The sequence below is a fragment of the Carassius carassius genome, chromosome 45 (assembly GCF_963082965.1).
Source record: "Carassius carassius chromosome 45, fCarCar2.1, whole genome shotgun sequence".
Lineage (NCBI taxonomy): Eukaryota > Metazoa > Chordata > Actinopteri > Cypriniformes > Cyprinidae > Carassius > Carassius carassius.
In genome coordinates this window covers 3,998,360-4,022,979 of record NC_081799.1, presented here as the reverse complement: position 1 = coordinate 4,022,979, position 24,620 = coordinate 3,998,360, and the positions used below count along the sequence as shown (strand labels likewise).

General features: G+C 38.6%; 1 protein-coding gene across 6 annotated transcripts in view; it reads left to right on the top strand.

Moving 5' to 3' along the window:
* LOC132127640 (A-kinase anchor protein 2-like) overlaps positions 1 to 20,352 on the top strand; it is an 83,666-nt gene extending 63,314 nt beyond the window's left edge. For 4 of the 6 annotated variants that reach the window (XM_059539616.1, XM_059539613.1, XM_059539615.1 and 1 more), the window contains 4 exons: positions 10,255 to 12,385; positions 16,473 to 16,663; positions 17,430 to 17,453; positions 18,855 to 20,352. In XM_059539616.1, coding sequence (XP_059395599.1) covers positions 10,255 to 12,385; positions 16,473 to 16,663; positions 17,430 to 17,453; positions 18,855 to 18,983 — 2,475 coding nt within the window. In that variant the 3' untranslated portion in view covers positions 18,984 to 20,352. Of the gene's footprint in view, positions 1 to 5,291; positions 5,519 to 10,254; positions 12,386 to 16,472; positions 16,664 to 17,429; positions 17,454 to 18,854 lie in introns of those variants that run through there. The other 2 variants (XM_059539618.1, XM_059539614.1) reach the window with 2 other exon arrangements.
* Positions 20,353 to 24,620: the final 4,268 nt, after the last annotated feature.

The window sequence follows — 24,620 nt, the reverse complement described above, 5'->3', positions numbered from 1 at the left end:
TGTTGACCAAGCTAGCGCCAACCAACGTAACCAGAGCTGCCAACTCTCAAGCATTCACCGTGAGACACATGCAATTGACTCTTTTCACACGCTTTCACGCCACACATCAATTTCCTCACGTACAGAAAAATCTCGAAGCAAAGAGGACACGGAGACCAACAGACTAGGCAGAGTAGGTTAGTTATGATATAAAAAAATGGGTAAGTTATAACTAGCTAATTATCAAACGCAGCTACGGTTAGCCATCGCTAACATTAGCACGTTTATAGAACAGCCTTCGATACATTTCTATGTTATAACTTCCCGAAAAAAAATACAGAAACATATAAAACAAACTTCTAGCGAAATACTAACAGCATCTAACTTACCAATCCAAAAGAAATGTTGCAAGTTCGGTGTCGAACCTCATTTCTTTCAGGTCCATCAGTTGTCTCCAGCGATTGAAAGCAGTGCCGATGTTTACTCTGGTTCGGCTCCTTTTCTTATCAGATTTGATTTGTGTTTCCGAGCGTGGTTGTTTCCCTGTAGCGGGTGGTGGTCTCTTGCCAAGGGCTTCAGTCATCCTTCCGCTCTCTTCCCTGAACTGAAATGAAGTAGTGGGCTGTACTTTCCACACGATTGACATCAGGTTCAATTACGCCCACAAGCCGTGCGAGTTATTCGTGTATTGCAGGTTGGCTGGTGGTTATGTTGCCTGCATACCGCCTCCCATGGCCGAAACTGGTATTACGACACCTGTCGGGCCGGGCTAGTAATGCTAATGCTAATTAAGGTTGATATCTCTGCAGCACTATAACTTGACTTTTTTTTAATGACATCATCGCCCTTATTTCTTCTCATTCTTTTGATGCGTGTAGGTCATTTTTTGGATATTTTTACCTCAATTTTTGCACATGGCACCTTTAAGTATGAATATCTTAAGTGTCAATTTTTCGAAATGATGTATGGTTTATTAGGATAGGACAATTTTTGGCCGAGATACAACTATTTGAAAATCTGGATTTTGAGGGTGCCAAAAAAATCTAAATATTGGCGCCGGCACCTGTCAGGGGGGGCGTGAGCGTCAGTTAATTCAGACATTCCCTTGAAGATTCATGAATATAAGTTTTAAAATCGTAAAAAGTTATAAAATCTTTAGCCATCCACTAGGGGCCAATCTGAGTCCCACTGCTAGTGGACAGGTAGAGCAGAGTAGGCTCGAGTATCAGTCACGCTTAATGACAGTGTAAGATGATTTACGGTTAGCCGTTTCAGAAATCCAAACACAAATTGTCATGTTTTTTTCTCAGAAACACGCTCAGCCATCACACAAGTAAACTGGTTATATATTTATGTTTCCGTATAATTACGCACACTATACCAGGGGTGGTTCTAAACCCTTTTTAGGTGGGTTTCAGCCCCCGATCTATCTTAATGATCAGGCCAGTGCTGCTTCCTAAAGAAAGTTTTTCATTCGTGTTTTAAGTCTTGTCAGTTTAAACACTAAAGTAATTTTAAGCCCAAGACATCTCAATGCGGTACTCACCTGTTGTGATAAAGCATTTCTTATGGCATTGATTTACTGACAAATGTCGGGTGCGCATTATTGTAGCGTGAAAGCACATTAATGCAATGTGCGAGCGCAAATCTCTCCGCTCATGTGCGGATTTTTTAGGTGCGGAAATAATTAATATCTATGGCGCATGAGCACAGAGAGATCTGAGCGTGCACAGGACACAGGAGAGACACGTTTTAGGTGCACGCACTTTCTCTGGGTGAGAGCAGTGTATATCTGAGCATGCACCCCCGGTTTGTGCAAGAGCAAAGGAAATTTGCGCGTGAGCGGAGAGATTCACGCTCGAGCATTGTATTAATGTACTTTCGCGCTACAATAACGCACGTTCCACATTTGTCAGTGAAATAACGCAATCATTTCTATGCACACCATAGCCTTAGCCTTCTCAGACAGCAGGTGAATACAAGTGGTTGTCTTAACAAGTATCCTTGTAAGCACAGTCGGTTGTTTTGTGTGAACGTAAAAGTAAAGATAATATCAAATTTATGTGTAACGAATCCTTGCATTTCTAAAGTAAATAATTTTAATGAAAAATAGCAAAATCTTTTTTTTTCTGCTTTACTAGCTTTAATGGATATTTGCATCTATGATAATGTTAATAAAGTAAATAGGAGTGAATATGGGGCGGGGGGCGCGAGTGAAATTAGACAAACTTGGGGGGGGGGGGGCATGTCCTAAAAGGTTGAAAACCCCTGCCAAGTAAATATCACTCCGCCCAAGTAGCCACTCCGCCCAAGTAACGTTAGCTGTGCTCCTACGCCTAGTGAGAATATAGTTCCCAGTATTTATACGATTAAAAATGGTCTCTGTCTCATATAGCCTTGTTATTTGTACACGCTGTGACTATACAGATCACAACATGTAAATAGGAAAATGTTTGCATTATTTTGTCACTTATTGGGATTACTATGCTACCAGTATCCATTAACATCCAGTCTTTGTGCTAAGCTAGGCTAGCTGGGTGCGTCAAATAACACTTACAGAACGCACAGAAATGAAAAAGGTATGGATGGACTTATCTAACTCTGGGGGATACTGTGAATAAGCTAAAGTCCCAAAAAGTCGGAGTGTTCCTTTAAGACCACAAGTTTTGTGGTCCAGGGTCACATCTTATTTTGTCACATTATTACCTCCTAAATATGATTTTGTATTTATAATTTTTTGACTTTTGTCAATTTCAGCTTTGGATATTACAAATATGACGTTTACTTTTTCTCATTTTATATCTTAGAATCGTATTTTTTGACTTCTAATGTCATATTTTCAGCTTTTTATATCATCAATATGACTTGGTAGGTCATAATTACAACTTTTATGTCATTATTATAATTTTTATGTCATAATTAAAAGAAAATGGCTTCCATAGAACACTTTTGCAACAAGGTAGCTTGACTGCAGCTACATTAGCAAATTATGTGAAGCTTAAAGCACGACACAAAATACCCAAAACAGCACACAGAACCCTGCATTATTATTATTCTTGATCCACAATGACACACGGACTGTGGGAGGAAGGAGCTCTCTAACAGAGGATGACACACCCCAGACCACTGCTACCAACATCCTCCATCAAAACACACTTCCGTTCCAGCCATTCCTTACAGACACCTTCCAACTCTAAAGAAGGAGAAATGAACAAAAACCACCACCACAACCTGTTACTGTTTTGAGCAATAACACACATACTCCTTTGAGTAATATTTAAGAATATTTCCCAAGAAATTATGAAATGGTAGAGCATTGCGTTAGCAGCGCAAGGTTGTGGGTTCGATTCCCAGGGAACGCACGTTAGGTAAAAAAAGTGAAGTGGTTAAATACATAAAGGAAACGAACTGCAAAACAGTAAAAACTCTTTAATGTTGATATGACTGTTGTTTCTGGGTTCAGATGAAGGTTTTACTGCAGTCTTTGTGTATCTCTGAACAGAACCAAGCATGTGGTGTTATTATTAGCACAACGTCTCCTTTGCAGCCTTGTATGACTGAGTGGCATTCAATTCTCACAGCAATCTTGCCTGAATCTCTTTTGCTCTTATCTGTATTTCTATTGTAGTCCCATTTTAAAGGCCCTTGTTGGCACAAGGACATTATAGTGTTACTACAGCAAAATCTCAGCAGGATTTCGTCAGGGACGTACTGTACTAACTTCTATTTTGAGATTTCAGTGAAAACAATAACTATAGAGATCTATTTAATAATTTACCCATAAATTCACAATGTGTACTACACGACCTGATAAGACATACAAATAGTACTTGCTAGCTTTTGTGAGTAAATTCCTGAAACGAGCACAACAGGGCTGATTAGAAACTGAGAAAGCGAACACAAACACTGTTTATGGGATGGTTTGGTTGCTGTGAACTGTGTGAGTCTGGTTTAGGATTACCAAAAGGTATTGGTATAGGGCCTATAGAGTAATGACTCAGTTTGGTACCTGCACACTTCTCCCTGCTTTCCAGTGCTCACTTGTGTATTTGTGATAAGAAAAATACTTGAAATGTGCCGTATTTGCTCATATGTAGTATATGAGCCAATAACCTGAGCCATAAATGCCATGTGACTGATTATAATAAGAGCTGCAAGAGACCTGGGTGTGTAAAACTGTCACATTTCACATGTTATTTAGCTAAGCAATGTCTAATGATATGGGAATATATAATGACGAGTGCAGCAAAAGTTAAAATACAAATAATAATATAAAAAAAAACAATAAAGTTTTTTTTTTTGTTTTTTTTTGAAAATCAGTGTTAAATAAACATTACATTTGTGTTAAATTAACATTGTATAAAAAAAACCATAACAAAAATTTACAGTGAACATTAAATTCATTGTAAATGCATGTGTGTTTATGGAATGTTTCAATGTTTTAATTGTATTTATTTTTTTACAATTTTAAGAACATTTGTAATTTAAACATTTGTTTCTATTGAAACTTGTTTGTCATGTATTTAAAAAATCAATTATAATTACATTTGTAATCGCACCTTTGTAATTAAGTTGAAATTTTGTACATTTAAAATATATTAACTTTAAATGCAATATTGAATGACACAACAGTTAAAATTATACTCTGATATATACTTATATATACTTAAAGTGCACTTTTGTAAAAGTCTACTTATGTGTGTTTAGACGCATGGTTATGGAAATGAGATTAAGTTTTAAACAGTGTGCTAAGAATCATAGTTATGAAATTTTCAATATAAATTCACAAAAATTATCAATTTGTCCTGTACGTTCAAATTCTTGCAATATCAATATCAAAACACTTGAATGCAGCCTGCCTTAGAGTATTTAAATTTGTTATATTTTAAACAAATGTTTATTTTAATTTTGTAATATATTAAACTATAGAAATAAAGGTGTAGAAATTAAACCATAGCATATTTCCAATAGCATATTTTTGCTGTGCCGTGGTGAAATTCCATCTGTATCAACTTCCCAAACTTGTAAACTTATCTAATATGAGTAAGAGAATCCAGTCAGGGAGTCATTTTTGAGTCAGCGGTGAAAAATTTTCCACCCAGAGGACAGATGCCCACCCAGCCATACTGCGTCTTTCCTTGTAAGGTGTCTGCGGGCCTTACTAGAGGAGTCTGGAGACTCCCTCTGTCCAGGTCAGTGAAGGGCGTTTGGAGGGCGGCTCTGACAGAGCGCTTCTCTGTGTGAGTACAGGAAGAGACCACACCCCTAACTCTTAAACCACACATGCGGGACACAGACACACACACGAGGAAGAGGGGCGGGGGTGGAAGCAGTGGCCAGGAAAAGCCCTCCGTTGTGTTGTTCTGGGCAGGGTTTCACTGGGTTTCCTCAAAGGCTTATAGTTTGATGTGTTGGAGAACTCAGCTTTGACAACGGGACACTCAGGACTTCTAGTCTGGACTGAGTTTTCTTTTTCATGTAAAGGATCTGTGATTTGGTGGCAGAAATCTGTTTACAAATTTGGAAAAGTATGAAAAAGGTAAGAAAAAACTCTGGAATAGGGGTTTAGACATATGGGCCTAAATATATAGAAAGTGTAGTTTCAGATTCGAGTCTGAGAAAAGTGATTGCACATTCATAGCTCAGGAGATTCAGTTGTGTTTCATTTGTGTATCAGCTGCATGAGATGTTTCGACTGGAATCCCTTAGGAAAAATAACTTAACTGTAGACGTACAGTGAGAGTTTATACTCTTAAAATAAAGGTTTTTATTGGCGTTAAGGTTTCATGAAGAACCTTTAACATCCCTGGAACCTTTCTGTTCCACAAAAGATTCTTTATAATGTAGAAAGGTTCTTGAGATTTTTTTTAAGTTCTTCACACTGAGAAACAAATTTAGGAACTTTTATTTTTTTAAACCATGTTTGTTTCCACAAAGAACCATTTAGTCAAAAGAACCATCTGCTTCTTACCTTTTTATAATTTGAAGAATCTTCTTTCGCCACAAAGAACCTTTTGTGAAACAGAAAGGTTCTTTAGATGTTAGTTAAAGGTTCTTTATGGAACCATTTAGACAAAAAGGTTCCTCTATGGCATTGTGAAGCACCTTAATTTTTAAGAGTGTAGAGCTATAGTATTCTATTTAATATAGAATATATATATATATATATAGTTATATATATAGTTTCAGTAAATGTAAAATGACAAATATGACGCACTTTGCCCTTAAGCACATAAAGTTATATAAATATACAAGGAGTTTATCTCCATCCATCTCGTTCTTTTGCAGGTTTAGTTAGGTTGAGGCAGGGCTGAGTATCCTTCATCACTTCTGTAAGACTGCCGGAGTCTGGAAGACAGCTGAACTATGCTGGGAATGTCAGAGGGGGTTTGTGTGTGTGTGTGTGTGTGTGTGTGTGTGTGTGTGTGTGTGTGTGTGTGTGTGTGTGTGTGTGTGTGTGTGTGTGTGTGTGTGTGTGTGTGTGTGTGTGTGTGTGTTCGTCTGATGTCCTTCACATCTGACTGCTGCTCAGGGCCACATATTTTAATGTACAGCCTCAGCAGATATATATGTGATCGGCTTATGGTTATTAAATAGAAAAAAATGAAGAACCCAGGAGGTAATGCTTACAGGTTGCTCTTTCAAAACTTCTTTAACGAACCAGCTTTGGCTTGCATGTTTCATCTAAGATTACTTAAGAAATACATTTTCACAAATAGTAACAGTATAGAGCATTAAATGGATGTGAATATCATGGGTTAGATAAGAAAGACAAGTTTTTAGTGAAATTTCACTATAGACTTACTATGAGCTCTGAGGTTTGTTGGTATACAGTATGCTTCTGTAGTGATGTGATTTAATAAAACAAAAACTTAAAGAACTACACTATCCATAATCCTGAACAGAGCTTCAGCAATCAGACGAGTCGCTATTACCAATGCGACAAAAAAAGCTTTGTCATTTGATTTGGTCACTCAAACACTGGCTATATCTGTAATACTTAAATATTTTGCAATAAATGTTAAGTATACTGATTTTGCATATTCAGTCAGTCATATAGTTTAGTCAGTATTTTTGCTTCATGTGGTTAGTTAATTTCCTCATTAAAACTTTTTTTTTCGAACACTTTATTTGAACACTTGTAGAACGAAGGTTTGCAATGCTGTAGTTCATGTCTGACTCTTTTCTGAAGATAAGCATTGATGGTTACTGTTGTTTTTCACTTAATTATGATGAGCAATGTTTGACCTCATATTAAAATTACATACAGTCTCTTGACAAATCTGAGCATTGTTTGGGATACTATTGAGAACTAATGAAATTGCAATTTTTTTTTTCATGAGAAAAACCTGAGCAAGAGACTTAAATGGATGTTTCAAACATGAAAGCTTTGTCTGTCACTGTTTATTACGTGGTTCCAAACCTGTATGAGTTTCTGTCCTCTGTTGAGCACAAAAGAAGATATTCTGAAGAATGTTGGTAACCAAACAGTTGATGTTATATATTATTCAGATCTCTGTTAGAACCCATTGTTATGAGAGCTAATTGAACGGGACACGTCTTTTCATCTTCTATAATAAACAAGGAGTGGCATATATGCCTTATAAATGAACTTATAATAAATCAGTTGATAAGCCAGGTTGTTTGAGGTAACAAAACAGTTTCTCCAGACAATTCAAAATGATAAACATTCACTCTCTGTCTGTAAATCTGTCCTAGTCTGTTTTTCACAGCCTCGGGGAAGTTCACATGACTTCCTAATGTCATTATTTAGTATGAGTTTGGGCTGAAAGCTTGTGAACACACCCGGAGGGGAAGGGTGGTCTGTGCGACTGAAGAAAAGGGTCTTATTGAACTCATGCCACATTAAAGACATCATGTGCCTGCTACTCATACACACTGCAGTTTGAGATAAGAAGGACGTTATTACACTTGTTTGATCTGAATTAATTCTTCAGATTCGCTCTTACAGGCTTGGGCATAAAATGTTTTTCCCATTTAGAGCAATCCAGTATTTTGAGAATATGTAACTGTTTTATAGTTGGTGATTTTGTAAGAATTGTACAATTGTTAGAATAAAAATATACAATGATGTAATACAGGTTTTGTTCCGCCCAGTGTTTAAACAGAAATAGGTTTACTTTATGTGGCAATGAACACACCATCACCTGAAATAGCACTTGGCTTTGAGTTGAAACAAATTCCTCTTTTCTAGGCTGTCCAGTAAAAATAACATCTCTATGCTTCATTCCCACTAGTTTATTATGCTTTTCCATTTATGGCAGGTTATATTACTGCTTTTTTAAACAGGTCTCTGACTAGCCTTTTCAGGAACACCAAATTTCAAACAACAGCAAACAAGTGAAATTGCTCAGGCATGCATGCTCACCTCTAAAACATAAATGCTGAGCAAAGAAACCGAATTCCTGCCATGGCCTCTGTTTACTAGAGAATAGAGTGGTTTGGTTCAGTAATACTGCACTTTAGACAGGTCTAACAAGCAATAACTCTCTCACATTGTTAGTATCTTGTATTGATACTGTGATTTTGTATGTTAAAGGTTTGCTTAAACTTTTCTGGAGTGCTGTTTATGTAGGTATGGCACCCTGTGTTTTCCAAACTTGGAACCAATATCAGCAAAGGCATTTCATGCAGCTGGAACAGCAGACCAGCATAATCTTGTGGCCAAGATTAAACATGAAAGCATAAAATAAAAACTCATGCGGACTAATAACAGTCAACAAAAATGTTAACAAGATTGTCATTCCACAATAATCTCAGCATTATTTCAGTTCATACCAATTGATGAACCTAAACCTGGGATACTGAAAATGATGTCACATTGTGTAAGTACAAAAGGCTCTGTCAGAGTTTTTAATTTAAAAAGGTCTGTCCCATCTGGTGAATGAGCAGCAATGAAAGCAAAGCTCAGCGTAATAAGTGGCATTTTCCCCTGAGGAGACCATGCAGTGCTTCATTCTGCAAATGCATCTCAGCCATCTCCCACAGGGTTACCAGACCACTTAAAGGTTTCAGTACCAGATCCACGAAGTACAAGAACCTCTGCAATTAGTGCTCTGTAAATAAAGAGAGTCTACATAGTCTAGACATCTGTGTTTTTCTTTTAGTACATAATTAGGGCCTATTACCCACTTACACACATTAGACATGGACATGGAGGGGCATATTGAAAACTAAGGCGTGCAAAACCTTCTCTTTTCTCTATTTCTTTTAGTGATTTCTTCAATTTAGCTTGTGAACCAATTGTGTTTCTCATAAACTATTACAGTCTTGCTTATGATGTTTCTGTAACTTAACCCTTAGAGCAATGCAAGGTCGTTGGTTTGAAACTTAGGAGATCAGTTGTAGCTTGCTTTGGATGAATGTCTCTGCCAAGTACATGAATGTAAATCCTTCCAGCAAAAAGAAGAAATCATAACTGAAAATATATATGTACTTTATGTTCTATTGCAGGTAAAGGGGATTTTCCAAAAAGATAAGCACAAATTCCAATACTATTTTGGTTCATGTTTTCTTCTAATTCAAAACTTTTGCAACTCCATTATACCATTGTAGACCTCTGAAGAGACCTTATATTATTAATACTCAGGATCAGATAGCACAGGTCAGAGTTCAACAAACCCATTATCTTCCACATTTTATCACAGATAACCTATATTATGCATGATGGTCACAAGCAGTATTTCCTTCTCTGATGTTCATACAACTGGCAGTGTAGCAACTAATATAATTGGGACATTTCATCATTTTAAGTACAGTACGTATGCAAAAAAAAAAAAAGCAAACCAAGTACTTGGTTTGGGACAGGGGTCTACCCATGCACATATTTTGCCATTGCATCATCTTACACTATTGTAAATTATGCCTTTTTTGCATGCAAATTTCATTCATATCAACAGCAAGAGTTCACAAGAACTACATCCCAGAACACCTCAAGCAGACTTGAGTGTGGATTACATGTGCACACACAGCTTCAGAAAACAATGCATGCAATCCAAACCAACCAAACTTTGACGTCAAACAAACCCAGTTGTGCAGAAAAAGTGTTACTAAATTTTGAAGGTATGGAATGTCTTAAGTTTTGAAAAAGGTCATGTCTTGCAATTATAGAAATGCTCAATCCTTGCTCTCACATTGCTGCCAAATATGTGATTCCTCAAGTGTGCATGCCCATCCATAATGCAGTGTTTATTGTGAAGAAGAATTGCATAAATCCATGTTTAAACTAATGTGACCTCTGTTTTATTTCCCCAGAAGTCCCCTGTACTCTCAGAGGATGACAGTGAGCTGAAAAGCGAGAGAAGCCTGAAGACTGTGAGTTTTTTCGATTCTGTGAGTCTGATATCCAGTGAGAGCAGTATGGAGCTTGAAACTCAGACCGACTCTCAGCAAAGTTATGAGAGCAGTGGACAGAACATAGTGAGACATGGAAGAGAAGGAATGGACAGCGAAGTTGCCAAGGAAATCCTTTACCTGGATGAGGTCCTTGAGGCCAACTGTTGTGATCCCAGGGCAGAAATGACTTCAAATGGGACAAGTTCCCCTGATATTAAGTCAATTCAAGTTCATGGAACTGGACCATCTGTGCGTACTTGTGACACATTTCCCTTACACAACCATGAAGTTGTTTTAGAAGGAAAAAAACAGACCACTTTTGTTGAGGACAACTTCAACACCAAACCCAATGGTCATACAATGGACTGCACAAGGTCACCTGAGTCACCTAGGACAGCAATCAAGAAAGAGGCCCGTTTTGAGCTCCGACCATTTCATGAAGAGAAGAAACCATCGAAACTATTCGACACCCCAACTAAGAAAGAAGTTCGGGTGAAGAAAATCAGACCCTCAGAGGAGATTGAAGAGCTAGAGAGGGAAAGGCTGGAACTCATCCGGGGTCAAGCAGTCAAGAAGAATCCTGGAATTGCAGCAAAATGGTGGAACCCACCTCAGGAAAAGACACTGGAAGAGGAGCTAGAGCCAGAGCAACTGGAGTCGCTTCGAAGATATGAGGAGAGGAAGCAGATGAGAAACGAAGTCAACCTTATGCCACAAGCTGCACCCAGACAGACAACCTTCTTTACCCAAACTGAAATAGAAAATAAGGAGGATGTTGTCATGGAAGAGATTTCAGACTTTTCTGCTGCACGCAAGCAATTTCTGCAGATTGAACATAGCAAGCAGCCCACAGCCCCTAAGAGGAATGTGGCACCACAGCTTTACTCTGCCAAACCTTTCTTCAGGACTTCAGAGGTCACACATTTAGAGAGGCCATGCGGTTCTGTTACAGTTGCCAATCAAGAAGGGGTCACATCCTACAATGGAAGTGAAGTTTCTACAGTCAAAGCTGAAAAGATTTACTGCTGCTCTGAAGAATCTGCCATGCCACCCAAAGAAAATTTGGCTCAGAATGAGTTGAAAGATGATGAATTTACTTGTGCCCGGGCAGTGATGACCATTGTGAAGGAAGAGGACTCTGATTTGTGTCAACGCTCTTTGAACAGCTCTTACCATATGGAAGAAATCGACTCCGGATTAGATGACCTATCCCTTCGATCTCAGGACACCACTGTACTTGAGACGCTCTCCAATGACTTCAGTATGGACAACATAAGCGACAGTGGTGCATCAAATGAGACCGTGAGTGCCTATTTGGAAAACTCTCTTGGGGAATACTCTTTTCCCTCAACTCCAATGGCCACTACACCAATCAATGGAAAAAATGAAAGTGGAATCAAATCTCCAAGTGAACAGAGTGGGTCTTATCAGGCAGATTGCTTGACGGAAGAAGAGCTGGAATACCATGCAGGTATTCTTGTCCAAAACGCTATCCAGCAAGCCATTGCTCAGCAAAATGACAAATGGGAGCCTTTGCAGGCCACACAACATTCATCCCCCATTCCTGAGAGACATGTGGAAAGTATTGAACCACAACCCCAACCTTTAGTGGAGAGATCTGCTGTAACGCCACCTCCCAAAGTGCCATCTCCCCTGGAGGAGAAGAAAACAATTGTTCCTCAGATAACTGTAGTTCAAGCTGCCCCGGTTATCCCAGTGAACACTTACAAACCTCCCAGTCCCTCTCCACCAGCAAGTGAGAAACCAGAATTCAGCTATTTCAGTAAGTACTCTGAAGCAGCAGAGCTCAGGAGCACCGCAGCTGTCACTCGTTCTCAGGAAACAGAGGTCACCTCAGGACCATTCAAACTGCGCTCACGCAAACAGAGAACCCTGTCCATGATTGAAGAGGAGATTCGGGCGGCCCAAGAGCGTGAGGAAGAATTGAAGAGACAACGACAGGCACAAACATTGCACCTGCCCCGTACACAGAAGCTAAAGTCCGGCACCCAGCCGAACAAACTGGTCCTTGCTGGGAAGACAGCACCGGGTATGATTATATCCAACCATTTTATGCAATCATCGCAACAATAATTGAACACTCAGAATGATAAGTCTGATATATGTGTGAAACGTTATTTGAAGACTCTAAACTATCAAGTTTATCATGATTTTTACATTTAAAAAAAACACATTTTAGAAATAATAGGTTATTTTCTGTCCTGTTTTGACCCCACTCATCAGAATTTTTAAAACGTCTATTTCCCACTAATATTTAGTGCTGTTGAGCGGATTCTTAGACTCAACAGATGTGACTGTGATTGGCCGACTGGTACCTAAGTCAGTACTTTTGACAAAGTATCTTATTTTAGTTTGAGTTTTTCTGAAAATCCTGTGTTGAACTGTGCCTTGTTTGTAAATGAATCCGCTGTTAAATGAAATGAATGAAGAACCAAATTCTTATTGACATAGTCTGGCACTTAATTAAAAATCAATCAATCAAATAAAATGTATCGTTTGGTTTCTCTGTAGACCGACATTTGTTGTTCTCCATGTGTGAATTGATGGGCGGGATTAAACAGGCAGTGATGTGGAATCGGTGGGCAGGGCTTAACAGACAAGGGCTGGGCTAATCAGTCAGTGATGCAAAATCGGTGGGTGGGGTTAAACAGGAAGGGATGTAGAATCGGTGGGCGGGGTTAAACAGGCAGTGATGTAGAATCAGTGGGCGGGGTTAAACAGGCAGTGATGTAGAATCGGTGACGGGCTAAACAGACAAGGGCTGGGCTAATCAGGCAATGATGTAGAGTCGGTGGGCTGGGCTAAACAGACAAGGGCTGGGCTAATCAGGCAGTGATGTAGAATCGGTGGGCAGGGCTAAACAGACAAAGGCTGGGCTAAACAGGCAGTAATGTAGAATCGGTGGGCAGGGCTAAACAGACAAAGGCTGGGCTAATCAGGCAGTGATGTAGAATCGGTGGGCGGGGCTAAACAGGCAGTGATGTAGAATCGGTGGGCAGGGCTAAACAGACAAAGGCTGGGCTAATTAGGCAGTGATGTAGAATCGGTGGGCAGGGCTAAACAGACAAAGGCTGGGCTAATCAGGCAGTTATGTAGAATCGGTGGGCGGGGCTAAATGGACAAGGGCTGGGCTAATCAGGCAATGATGTAGAGTCGGTGGGCGGGGCTAAACAGACAAGGGCTGGGCTAATCAGGCTGTTATGTAGAATCGGTGGGCAGGGCTAAACAGACAAAGGCTGGGCTAAACAGGCAGTGATGTAGAATCGGTGGGCAGGGCTAAACAGACAAAGGCTGGGCTAAACAGGCAGTGATGTAGAATCGGTGGGCGGGGCTAAACAGACAAGGGCTGGGCTAAACAGGCAGTGATGTAGAATCGGTGGGCGGGGCTAAACAGACAAAGGCTGGGCTAATCAGACAGTGATGTAGAATCGGTGGGCGGGGCTAAACAGACAAAGGCTGGGCTAATCAGGCAGTGATGTAGAATCGGTGGGCGGGGCTAAACAGACAAAGGCTGGGCTAAACAGGCAGTGATGTAGAATCGGTGGGCGGGGCTAAACAGACAAAGGCTGGGCTAATCAGGCAGTGATGTAGAATCGGTGGGCGGGTCTAAACAGACAAAGGCTGGGCTAAACAGGCAGTGATGTAGAATCGGTGGGCAGGGCTAAACAGACAAAGGCTGGGCTAATCAGCCAGTGATGTAGAATAGGTGGGCAGGGCTAAACAGACAAAGGCTGGGCTAATCAGCCAGTGATGTAGAATCGGTGGGCAGGGCTAAACAGACAAAGGCTGGGCTAATCAGCCAGTGATGTAGAATCGGTGGGCAGGGCTAAACAGACAAAGGCTGGGCTAAACAGGCAGTGATGTAGAATCGGTGGGCAGGGCTAAACAGACAAAGGCTGGGCTAATCAGCCAGTGATGTAGAATCGGTGGGCAGGGCTAAACAGACAAAGGCTGGGCTAAACAGGCAGTGATGTAGAATCGGTGGGCAGGGCTAAACAGACAAAGGCTGGGCTAATCAGGCAGTGATGTAGGATCGGTGGGCAGGGCTAAACAGACAAAGGCTGGGCTAATCAGGCAGTGATGTAGAATCGGTGGGCAGGGCTAAACAGACAAAGGCTTGGGCTAATCAGGCAGTGATGTAGAATCGGTGTTTAGGGCTAAACAGCCAAGGACTGGGCTAATCGGGCAATGATGTAGAATCAGTGGGCGGGGTTAAACAGGCAGTGATGTAGAATCGGTGGGTGGGGTTAAACAGCCAAGGACTGGGCTAATCAGGCAATGATGTAAAAGCACTCACTGATCTTCTTCTGCGGAGGCAATGTTTAGCCACACTATTACATAGTCGTACATTACGACTAAGTTTTGAGTTTTGAAACTCACAGGATGTTTTATAGTGCAATTTTGATTTCTCAGTTTATGAACCCTTATCCCAATTGATAGCCCTGTAGGACAAGCTATATAAATTAGTACTCATACTACAGCTTTTCTTTGTATGTTTTTACATTGATTGCACCAGTAAATTATGTACTTCAATTAGTAATCAATGCATCTTCCTCTGATGGTGTATGAAAATTAACCATGGTTTTGCTAAATTAACCATAGTTTAACCATGGTATTTGTAGTAAATCTGTGGTTATACAAATGGTAGTCAACACGCCAAAAAACCATGGGTTACTACAGTTTTACTATAATAAAACCATGGTTATTTTTTGTAAGGGGCAAAGCAGCTAAAACCAAAGGTTCTGATTTCTAGCTCTGAGCTTTGATGTTAATTAGCTGGAGATTTTCAGTCATGTAACTGGAATCCTGGACGTTTTCTTTATAGAGCTTCTTTAGTTTAGATTCCTTGCACACTGTGTCCCATGGGTCTGCACCGGCTGTTCATCCTGAGACACTTTTGCAAGCTGTGCTTTTTGAAGAGGGTTTTAGGAAAACTGCAGCACAGCGACAGGGGAGGTGGTGTTTTTTTTTTACTGTATGAACATGATGAGTGATGACTCCTCTGAATAATTAGCTAGATAATACTGTGTGGCTATATGAATAACATAATCAAGGTTTTCAGTTCTAGTGACCACTAACACTTTAAATTTGTGTAGGTTTGATGTAAAAAAAAAAATTACAACCGGCTGTACTTGTTCCTGTTTATGCATGATTGGTAAGAAGCATGTTTGCACTCCATTGTCCCATTGAGGCTTTATTTAGCATGGAGCTAGATGTAATGCTCAGCAGCACAGTGTTTAATGTCATTGTGTGCTGTTCCTGTTGGCCACTGTCCACGTCGCATTCTTGATGATGTTCTGTACTGGAGAAGCTTATGTCTGCCCTCTAGTGGTGTAATAAGGAAAGAATGAGTCCTTTCTTTTAGCTAACTTTTAGCTTGAATGCTAAATACCATAGTGTTTGTTTATAGCTATCTTTTGGTATAATTACAGGGATCTGTAGAGGACAAATATACAGTAGACTTCTTATAAGGAGGTACTTACTTTCTACAGTTAAATGTTATTTTCCAAAGCAGTTACCAATGTCAGTAAATTAAAATAATGGCACTTTCAGTTTCAGAGAATATCATGTAATAAATATGTAACAATCTATGACCTGTATACAAAAAATACATATAATAATATATTATGCTGCTCTTTTATTCTGCCTTGTTTTTGATATAAATAACTTATTTATGCTTGGTTTGGTTTTTCTGGCATGGTTTTCTCTCAGATTCCCTTGATTTAATGAGATGAGGAACCACATTGTGGGTTTCTACACTGAGTTCTCTGTGCCTCTAGTAGTCATACTTGGGTCATCATCAAGAATGTGTCTGGGACTCTGGGACTCTGGGACCTCTAATGTCCTCTAAAATGATGAGTGATGGAAAAAGTATTTTGCTGAAACATACTTAAATTCCAAATTAATCCAGACCTCATTTCCATATCAGTGCTCGGAATGGAATGTAAAAAAAAAAAAAAAAAAAACAGAAACAAGAGTTTGAATGGATCTTGTGAAAAATGCCAAGATTGTATGAAAGTCATTTTACACCCTACAATATAAATAAAGAAATATCAAATTATATGGATTTCTTGAAAATTCATTCATTATTCTGTTTTGTTTTCTTCTGTCTGCAGGTAAGATAGAGAAGGTTCGTCAAGTTCCTCCAGCATCGCCGTGCTCTTCAGATGGAGCTCTGCCCTCGCCGCTGTCTGATCTGGGCAGTGATGATTCTGGAGGACAGCGACCCAAGAACTTCATGCAGACTTTGATGGAGGACTACGAGACACACAAGGTCAAGCGCAGAGAGAAATCTGAGGACAACAGTGTAAGTCTCTTATGGCCAGGTTCTTTTCTTAATGGTGCTAATCAGTGGTATAATTCATTGTCTGTGGTTTTTCCTTGTCTACACTTGCATTCTCTCAAACATCCATTTGCTATTATAATCCTGTCTGATGTCCTCTATTTCATCTCATGCTAAGAAAGTGAAGAAACGGGACTTTCCAGCTCATTTAGAAACTGAATTCACATGAAAAACCACCACAGAATGCATACTGAGGACACACTGTTTCATGTCAAACACAATCCTTCCCCTTTTGCTTCCTCAGATATCAAATATACATTTCTTCTTTAAAAAACTATTATTTGGAGAACAAACTATAAAGTACCTGTGTTTTGCAACTTCGCTGCACTGACAGTATCACATTCCATTATAATAATGCTTGTAAAGTAACAGAATCACAGTAGTGGTAATATTATTTGTCTTTGAGGATTGAATTCACTTTCAGTTCTGAATGCAAAATAAATGACAATTACTGCAGCTTTATGTTGCACTATATTGGTTAACCACAGATCTAAATATAGAAAGACATGTCTTGTGGTATATTTGAATAAATATAGTCTATACACCTGCTCCTTGAAAAACCTAGTCATTTCAAATGCAGTCATTAGCTAATATGATCTGTATTCATGTGTACACACGTATGAAAGAAACCTAATTATTTGGTGTGAGCTGACCTACTTTCAGAAGCTGTTCTCTACACAATAGCAAGTGTTTGCACATTAACGGATTCTTCCTCTTTCTCTCTCGTCAGTATGTCCGCTCAGTTACAACTGAGGTACTTGTAGAATGCTTGCTTCAAACTTCACTGTGTCTTCATCTGTGTTATTGCATGTTTGTTTGGTTTTTTTGGGGGGGGGGGGTGGCTTGTAGCCTTGCCAAATACTTTGACTTATGAAAAATGTTCCTGAGAAATCATTGTATTGTATATTGGTACGATATAAAAACCTTCATAGTCACGGGAAGAAGTAGGCAGGAACTGCCGGACATTTAAATCAAAACTTTAATAATAAAATAAACACAAAACAGCACGACAGCCCCTCGCAGATGACTGTTGCGCACAAACAAAACCAAAACACAAAATAAACTCCAGGCCTGGTCCTCTCTCGTCCTTCACTGTCGTCGCTCCTCTTTTATATCCTTCCGATCTCCTCCGTGGGACTCGAGACCGGTGAGTGGAGCAGGTGTCGCTCATTTCCAATCACTCCACCGGCCTCGCTCCGTTCCCACGGCTCTCGGCCCCGCTCCACTCGTCACAATGGTATCATTGCATAATTCATTACATAAACATTGTACAGAGCCACATTTTGAAATAGTCAAAGTATTTGCACCATCATGATCTACTGTATATCCAAAGTGCAGAGTCACGATCCATTCCCATGAAACCTAATGTCCAGTCTTCATTTGATCATTTCAGCACCTCCATTTAGAGTCCTATTATTACAACCCAAATGTGTTTTTGTGTTTTTAGATTTTATATAATGTTGACGTTATTAAAGAACTTCAGATTGGACATTTAGGTTCACTAAAATAAGACACAAAGGCCCCTGTGAGTGTAACACTTGGCAGCTGTTTTTACAACTATATTTCTTTTGAAACAGCATGATTGTTCTCTTTTCTGCATTATTTTGTCTGCTTTTATGCTGTGTTCGCACTTTAGCTTGTATTGCGTGTTCACAACAGGTGTGCTCTAAAATGGACCATCTAGTGTGTATGTTTGCACATGACGTGTGATTGATATTTTAATAACTAAATGTCTTTAAAAATGGATAACTTTTTATTTTATTTATTTTTCTGCTCAATATAAATAAAGTATAGCCACAGTATAGCATGGTATAACAATATAACATATAACCCTGTCCTTCTATAACATACATTTTTATTTGTTATTTTTGACATGCATAAATAATAACAAATATATTCATAATAATTATTATTATTATTATATTAAATAACGAAATATTAAAATTAAGGGTTAAATGAGTTGTAGCCTTTCTACAACAAAAGTTTTATACACAGTATTTAAAATATCATTGTAAGTCAACATCAGTTTATGGTTGAAAGATAAATTTCTTCTTCAAATGTTTTTGTATCTTTATATATAAAAAGTGAAAATATCATCACATAAAGAAAAAAAAAAAAAACGTCCATTAACACATATTTTTATATTTATCTTAAGGTTCTGGAGGCAACGCGTGTCACTCGCAGAAAAAGTAACATGGCCCTCCGGTGGGAGGCGGGAATCTACGCCAACCAGGAAGAGGCTGAGGAAGAGGAAGAGGAAGAGGAGGAGGAGGAGGAAGAGTAAACTACATTTCCATTGTATCCCAAAAAGAAGGAAAAAGAGAGAAAACCCAGAGGGAAAATGTGCAACAGGACAAACACAAGTATTTATTGGGAAGTCAAACCCCAACAGCAATTCCCACCTCTCTGAAGATTTGTTTCAGGAGACTATGAAAAAAAAAACCCAAAGACTACAGATACTATACCGCTTCACATTCTCACGACCAAGTTATTGCTTTTTCTTTTGTGCTGATACGCTTTGAGAAAATGGGATTTTTTTTTAGACTTTTGTCATTTATGATTAGTATGAAGATCACATTGCATTTGAATTCACTAAGGCTAAGGAGAACTTGGAAAAGAATGGAAAATATGGGATAATATGATGTTATTAGTAGAAGGAGCTCAGATGTAGATAATAGTGTGACAACTGATTTGTAGCTAGATTATTGACATTTCGACTGTGCCATGTATATGAATTCAGTCCTGAGCCCATTCAGAAAGCAGAACTACATAAATGTGTCTTGCAGTCTCCGAAACTCTCATTTGTTTTCCTGTTAATCACATGATCTCAATTGCAGGCTGTAGGGATAGGAAGACAAATCATTCTCCTGACTTTGCCATATAGTTCAGAGCGAAACTTTAATGAGGAGGACAAATGAAAGTAGGGCACAGATGTTCACACCCTTGAAAGATGTTGTGAGGTTTGTGAGAACAGACCGATATAACAATAAATCCAAGCAGAAGAGGAAGAAGCGGTAATAACCTGCTGAGGTGGCAATGGCTTGGCTTTCTCCATTGATGAAAGACAGGAAACGCGTGTGAAATGTAACTTTAGGATGTCGTTGCTGGTGGATCGAGGTTTACTGAGATGCAGAACATTTAATGGCTGATGTAGATGATTTGGGAATGTTTATGTTGTGTTATGTGTAGCGCAGGAGAGCTAAAATTATGGAAAGAGCATGATATGCATTCACTGAATCGCTTGGTTTTTCCTTTAATCTTAATTTAAAAGGTTGAATATTTCTCTTTGCATCCTTTGGCGTTTTTGAAGCCATTTTAAACAGAAATTGTTAATGGTATTGCAAACACTTTCTTGATTCATATGTACACATGAAATGTTGGAATGGTTTATTCTTTGTTCACATTCTTTTAAAATATATATATAACAGATGTTAGAACACACTTCTCTACAGGACACTGACATCAGTGATGGACGTCCAGAGACGAAGTGGACAAATACATGGATAAATCTTTCATTTTTCACTTCTCATTTTTGCCTTTGGTCGGATGCGTTTTTCAAACCACAAACAAAGAAGATCCTACAAGGTTCATTCAACAATGTGGCTTTGTTATTTTTTGTACCCTCCACATATAATATATATTACACAAAAGTATTCAATGGACTGCTGTCCTTTTATGAGTATACATGAAGTATTTTTAGTCTCTCGAAATATATTGCATAGGTTCTCAAGTTGCAGGCAAAATAAAAAATACAGTTATGCAATGTTATACCATCTAGAAAGTTACAAATGCGTGTTTCTGGAGAGGGTGCGTTGACTTTATTTAATGGATGGAAACAGATACGTGTTGATCTCTGGATCCTGACTTTCTGAAGTGTTTGTTTGTGTTGATGAGATTGTGTACTGACCATCAGTTTTACTCAGAGCAGGGTATTGGGTTTTTACTTGGATTCTTTGATATGAGCTGATTATTGTTGGTGAGCAAATAATTTGAATTTTATAAGTGGAAAATATTTGTATTTGAACAGTGTTCCTGTTTCGACTGGTGTTTAGTACTATTACAGCACATTTATTCATATATATACTGCGTTGTGTGTATTTGAGGGCCAAGTTTGCTATACTATATGCAGTTTTCATTAGTTTGTGTAGGTGCTACAGGTAACATTATTAGCACAGATTGAGTAGTTAAAGTTTTGACTGTGATGCTGATGGGTTTTGCATCATGAAATGTGCAGCGTTCAAATGAAACGTAAAGCCAGCTTATAGTTTTCCTAAAGATGGCATGCTTTTGTATTATAATGTATGAGATATGGACAAAAAAAAGTTTTTTTTACCTCAAAAAGCTAAATAATAAGAAATAAGCCAAAGTTCAAATCTGTAATATAGGTAGGCTAATAGGATTCCTTTGGCATTGGAAGGTGGCCAAACTGCTTTTAACATAGACTACCAGAGGAAAAAGGAACCGTTAGAAATGGAGCAGTCTTGCAGTTGTCAATGAGTTAAAGCATTATGGCAAAAGTATGAGCCTCTCTTTTGGACATCAGGGAACAGCAGATGAGAATTGCGAGCACATTAGTGAAATTTCGCTTAATATTCGCAAAAACATTAATTGTCTATTGTCATAAAGCACAATCAAGCAGCTTTCTGTTGGTTCACCACGACAAATTCGAAGTTTCTAAATTGGAAATTGGGAAACTTTAACGCGTATATTCCTATTTAAATAACTGCATTTCTCCCATAAAAATCCTCCGAACACATTTAATGATGAGAAATTTCACGGCTGATGTACAGATGTTGACATATAATAACTGGGATTCATGTCTTCGCATGAGGGCGAAAAAGTTTTCGTTCGTGTTTAAATAAGGCTTGGGCGTCGTGACGTCATTACTTGTCATTACTTGGCGCCATGTTGATGGCCTCCTTTACCGCTACTCGGACTACTGCGCAGTGTTTAGACATACTCCCTCTCATCCGTGTGTCTTGATTTGATTAATTAAAAATCTATTATGTGTAATAGCACAACATAATCGCCATGGGAAAAAAATTTGAATTGATTAGCTTACCTGCTTGGAGGCACGACCATGGAGATCATAACATCTTAATAATCATTTATATACCTTAAGTCAACATTGAACATTGAAAAAAAGGGAAATTACCCTGGTTACTCATACAAAATATGGGACATTTTTAACATTCATATTTCTGTTGCTATCCCTCTGCTGACAGCAAAAATTCGTAACGTTACTACAAAATTGCTGCATTAACTAAGCGAGTTGTGAAGCTAGGTCTGATGTGACTTTGCTCACAGATTGGCATGAAATCGTGCTCTCACAACAACCATGCTATCTTAAAAAGCCCAACATCACGCTAAGGTTGCTTTCAGGTGAGTAAAACGAGGCTTTGAAAACATCTGTTTCACTGGAAGGGCAAAGGGGGTAGCAACAGGACAACAACACAGAGATTAGACAGGTCCGATTGAAGGGCTAATGGGATATTTTACAGGAAATGCTAAAACGGGAAGACAGACAAAAAAAGACAAAAGAGCTCAAATACGTGAGAACCCCAGAAAAAAACGGGAGGGTTGACAGCTACTAACTACACTTTTGAAACACATAGTTAAAAGTACTTTTGTGAATGGTTGTTGGCACTAACGGTTACTAAACTAGCAGCTAGCTGGAGCGCAGCTTACCGTTGTCCGGATTACTGTATTACTGTATACTGTTTACCAGCTTTATGATCTGCAGCTGAACCCATCCATTTGTGAACTGCACATGAGACTCCAATGACTTGTAGCTTCGGAACTGTTCGAAGTGTAGGTGCTCACAAAACAAACAAGGTAGCCGAAGATATCTGTAATGCAAAAGTGCATTTCATATGGATCCAAACCGTTAATAGTGCCGATTTTGTCCATGTACCGGTCCCTGGCATTCCTATTTAGCGTATCCCTGTAAATCCCACAATCTTTTAACATATTTTTTCTTTCTCCCAACTCTTCTTCTCGTTCGACTTGCTGTATGTTTACATTCGCGAGGCCATCAACATGGCCGCCACGTCCCAGAATGCAACACGGCGCCCAAGCCCTATTGGTCACGCGATTCGTTCCGTTGACCAACACAAAGCTGTTGGAATAAAGCAGGGTTGCCAAGTCCACAGTCTACCTGGGTTGTCAGTGGTTGTTTTATTTTTTTAGTCCAGGGCTGCCTGGGAACGCGGTTTTGATTTGAGGAATGGAGTTGTTTTGGGCTAGTTTTGTTCCGTAGATCTGGCAACCCAGTTTGAAAGCGACTTTGGACACACTACTGAATTACCTTTTTGTCTGTGAAATTTCACGAAATGTCGCTAATGTGATTGCTAAAGTTTTCAACTATACTTTACACTTGTAGTCAAGCATTTTCCTCGCCAGTGTCCCATTTGCATGACAACTACTGCGTCTGTTTCAATAGCTTTTCAGTTTATTTTAAGTTTCACAGAAGACAGTTTGTGCTTTTCAAAGAAAAAATATATATATTGCCTTGAAATCACACAAAGTATTGTTTTTTTTCACAGTTTGAACCAAGTAAACAGTGTTTTTTATCTTTAATTTTGAAGTAACACCAAGAATATGTTACGTGTTTTTGCTCTTGTTGTTTAAATAGTTATTATGACAAATCCATTTGCATAGGCTATGCTTCCTTAAAAGGTTTATTGATTGCTCTAGTTCCCTTTGGGAGAAACCAAAGGAATATTGATATGGTGTGATTATTCAATCATGCTTCCAAAAGCCCTCTTTTGACATGTTAACCACTTATCGTATGTTAATATTCTGCCTATATTGTTTTATAGTAATTGTAAGTCTCACTCTTACACACATATATAATTATTTTCTCATTAAAAAGAAAATGTGTAAAACGTCTCTATTCTTGACTCATCAAAATCTGTCAATGTAATGCCAAAAGAGTTTAAAGGGTTCACCCAAAAAAGAAAATTTGATGAAAGTTTACTCACCCTTAAACTATCAAAGATGTAGATGAGTTTGATTCTCCATCAGATTTGGAGAAATGTAGCATTATATTTATATTTCACTTCCATTTAGTCATTTAGCAAATGCTTTTATCCAAAGCGACTTACAAATGAGGATTTTTTTTACATCACTTATTACATCACTTGCTCATCAGTGGATGCTCTGCAGTGAATGGGTGCCGTCAGAATGAGAGTCCAAACAGCTGATAAAACATCACAATAATCCACAACTAATCCACAGCCCTCCAGTCCATCAGTTAATGTCTTGTTAAGATAATAGCTGCGTGTCTGTAAGAAATGAATCCACCATTAAGATGTTTTTAACATCCAGCTAAAACACAGTACAAGTCCTGTACACTAAAGGTATACAAAATATACCTTTTGAAAAGTTACTGCCTCTGTGACAGCGTTTATTAAAAAAAAAAGTTCTGAGCGTGTATCCATAATAAGCTTTCTCCAGTGAAATTACAATAAAAATGCATTCCAGTTTTGTTAAATGAATAGGTTGTAAAAAGGTGTAGAATTACGCCAAATATCATAAAGTTCATTCAGAAAGAGAGTGATTAAAATATTTGGTTACGGCTGAATGGTCAACTATGTGGTACTTTCACGCTTTAAATGTGCAAAATAATAATAATAATAATCCCTATATACTTAAAAAGAATGGGAAAGTTATCATTTTGTCCTGCTTGAAGATTCACTTCTGAAAAAGTGCAGAGCCTACGTTCTTTTCTTTTTTTTCATTAAAAAGAAACAGCATGAGGGTGAGTAGATCTTTATTATCATTATTATTTTAGGTGATCTATCTGTTTAAGAAAAATGTCCTCGTGACCACGAGATCATCGCCTGCTCTTCTACTTGAAATCCTGTTTGACTGGTTTACACAAACCAGCAGGTATTGCATCACATGGGGATGTATTTTT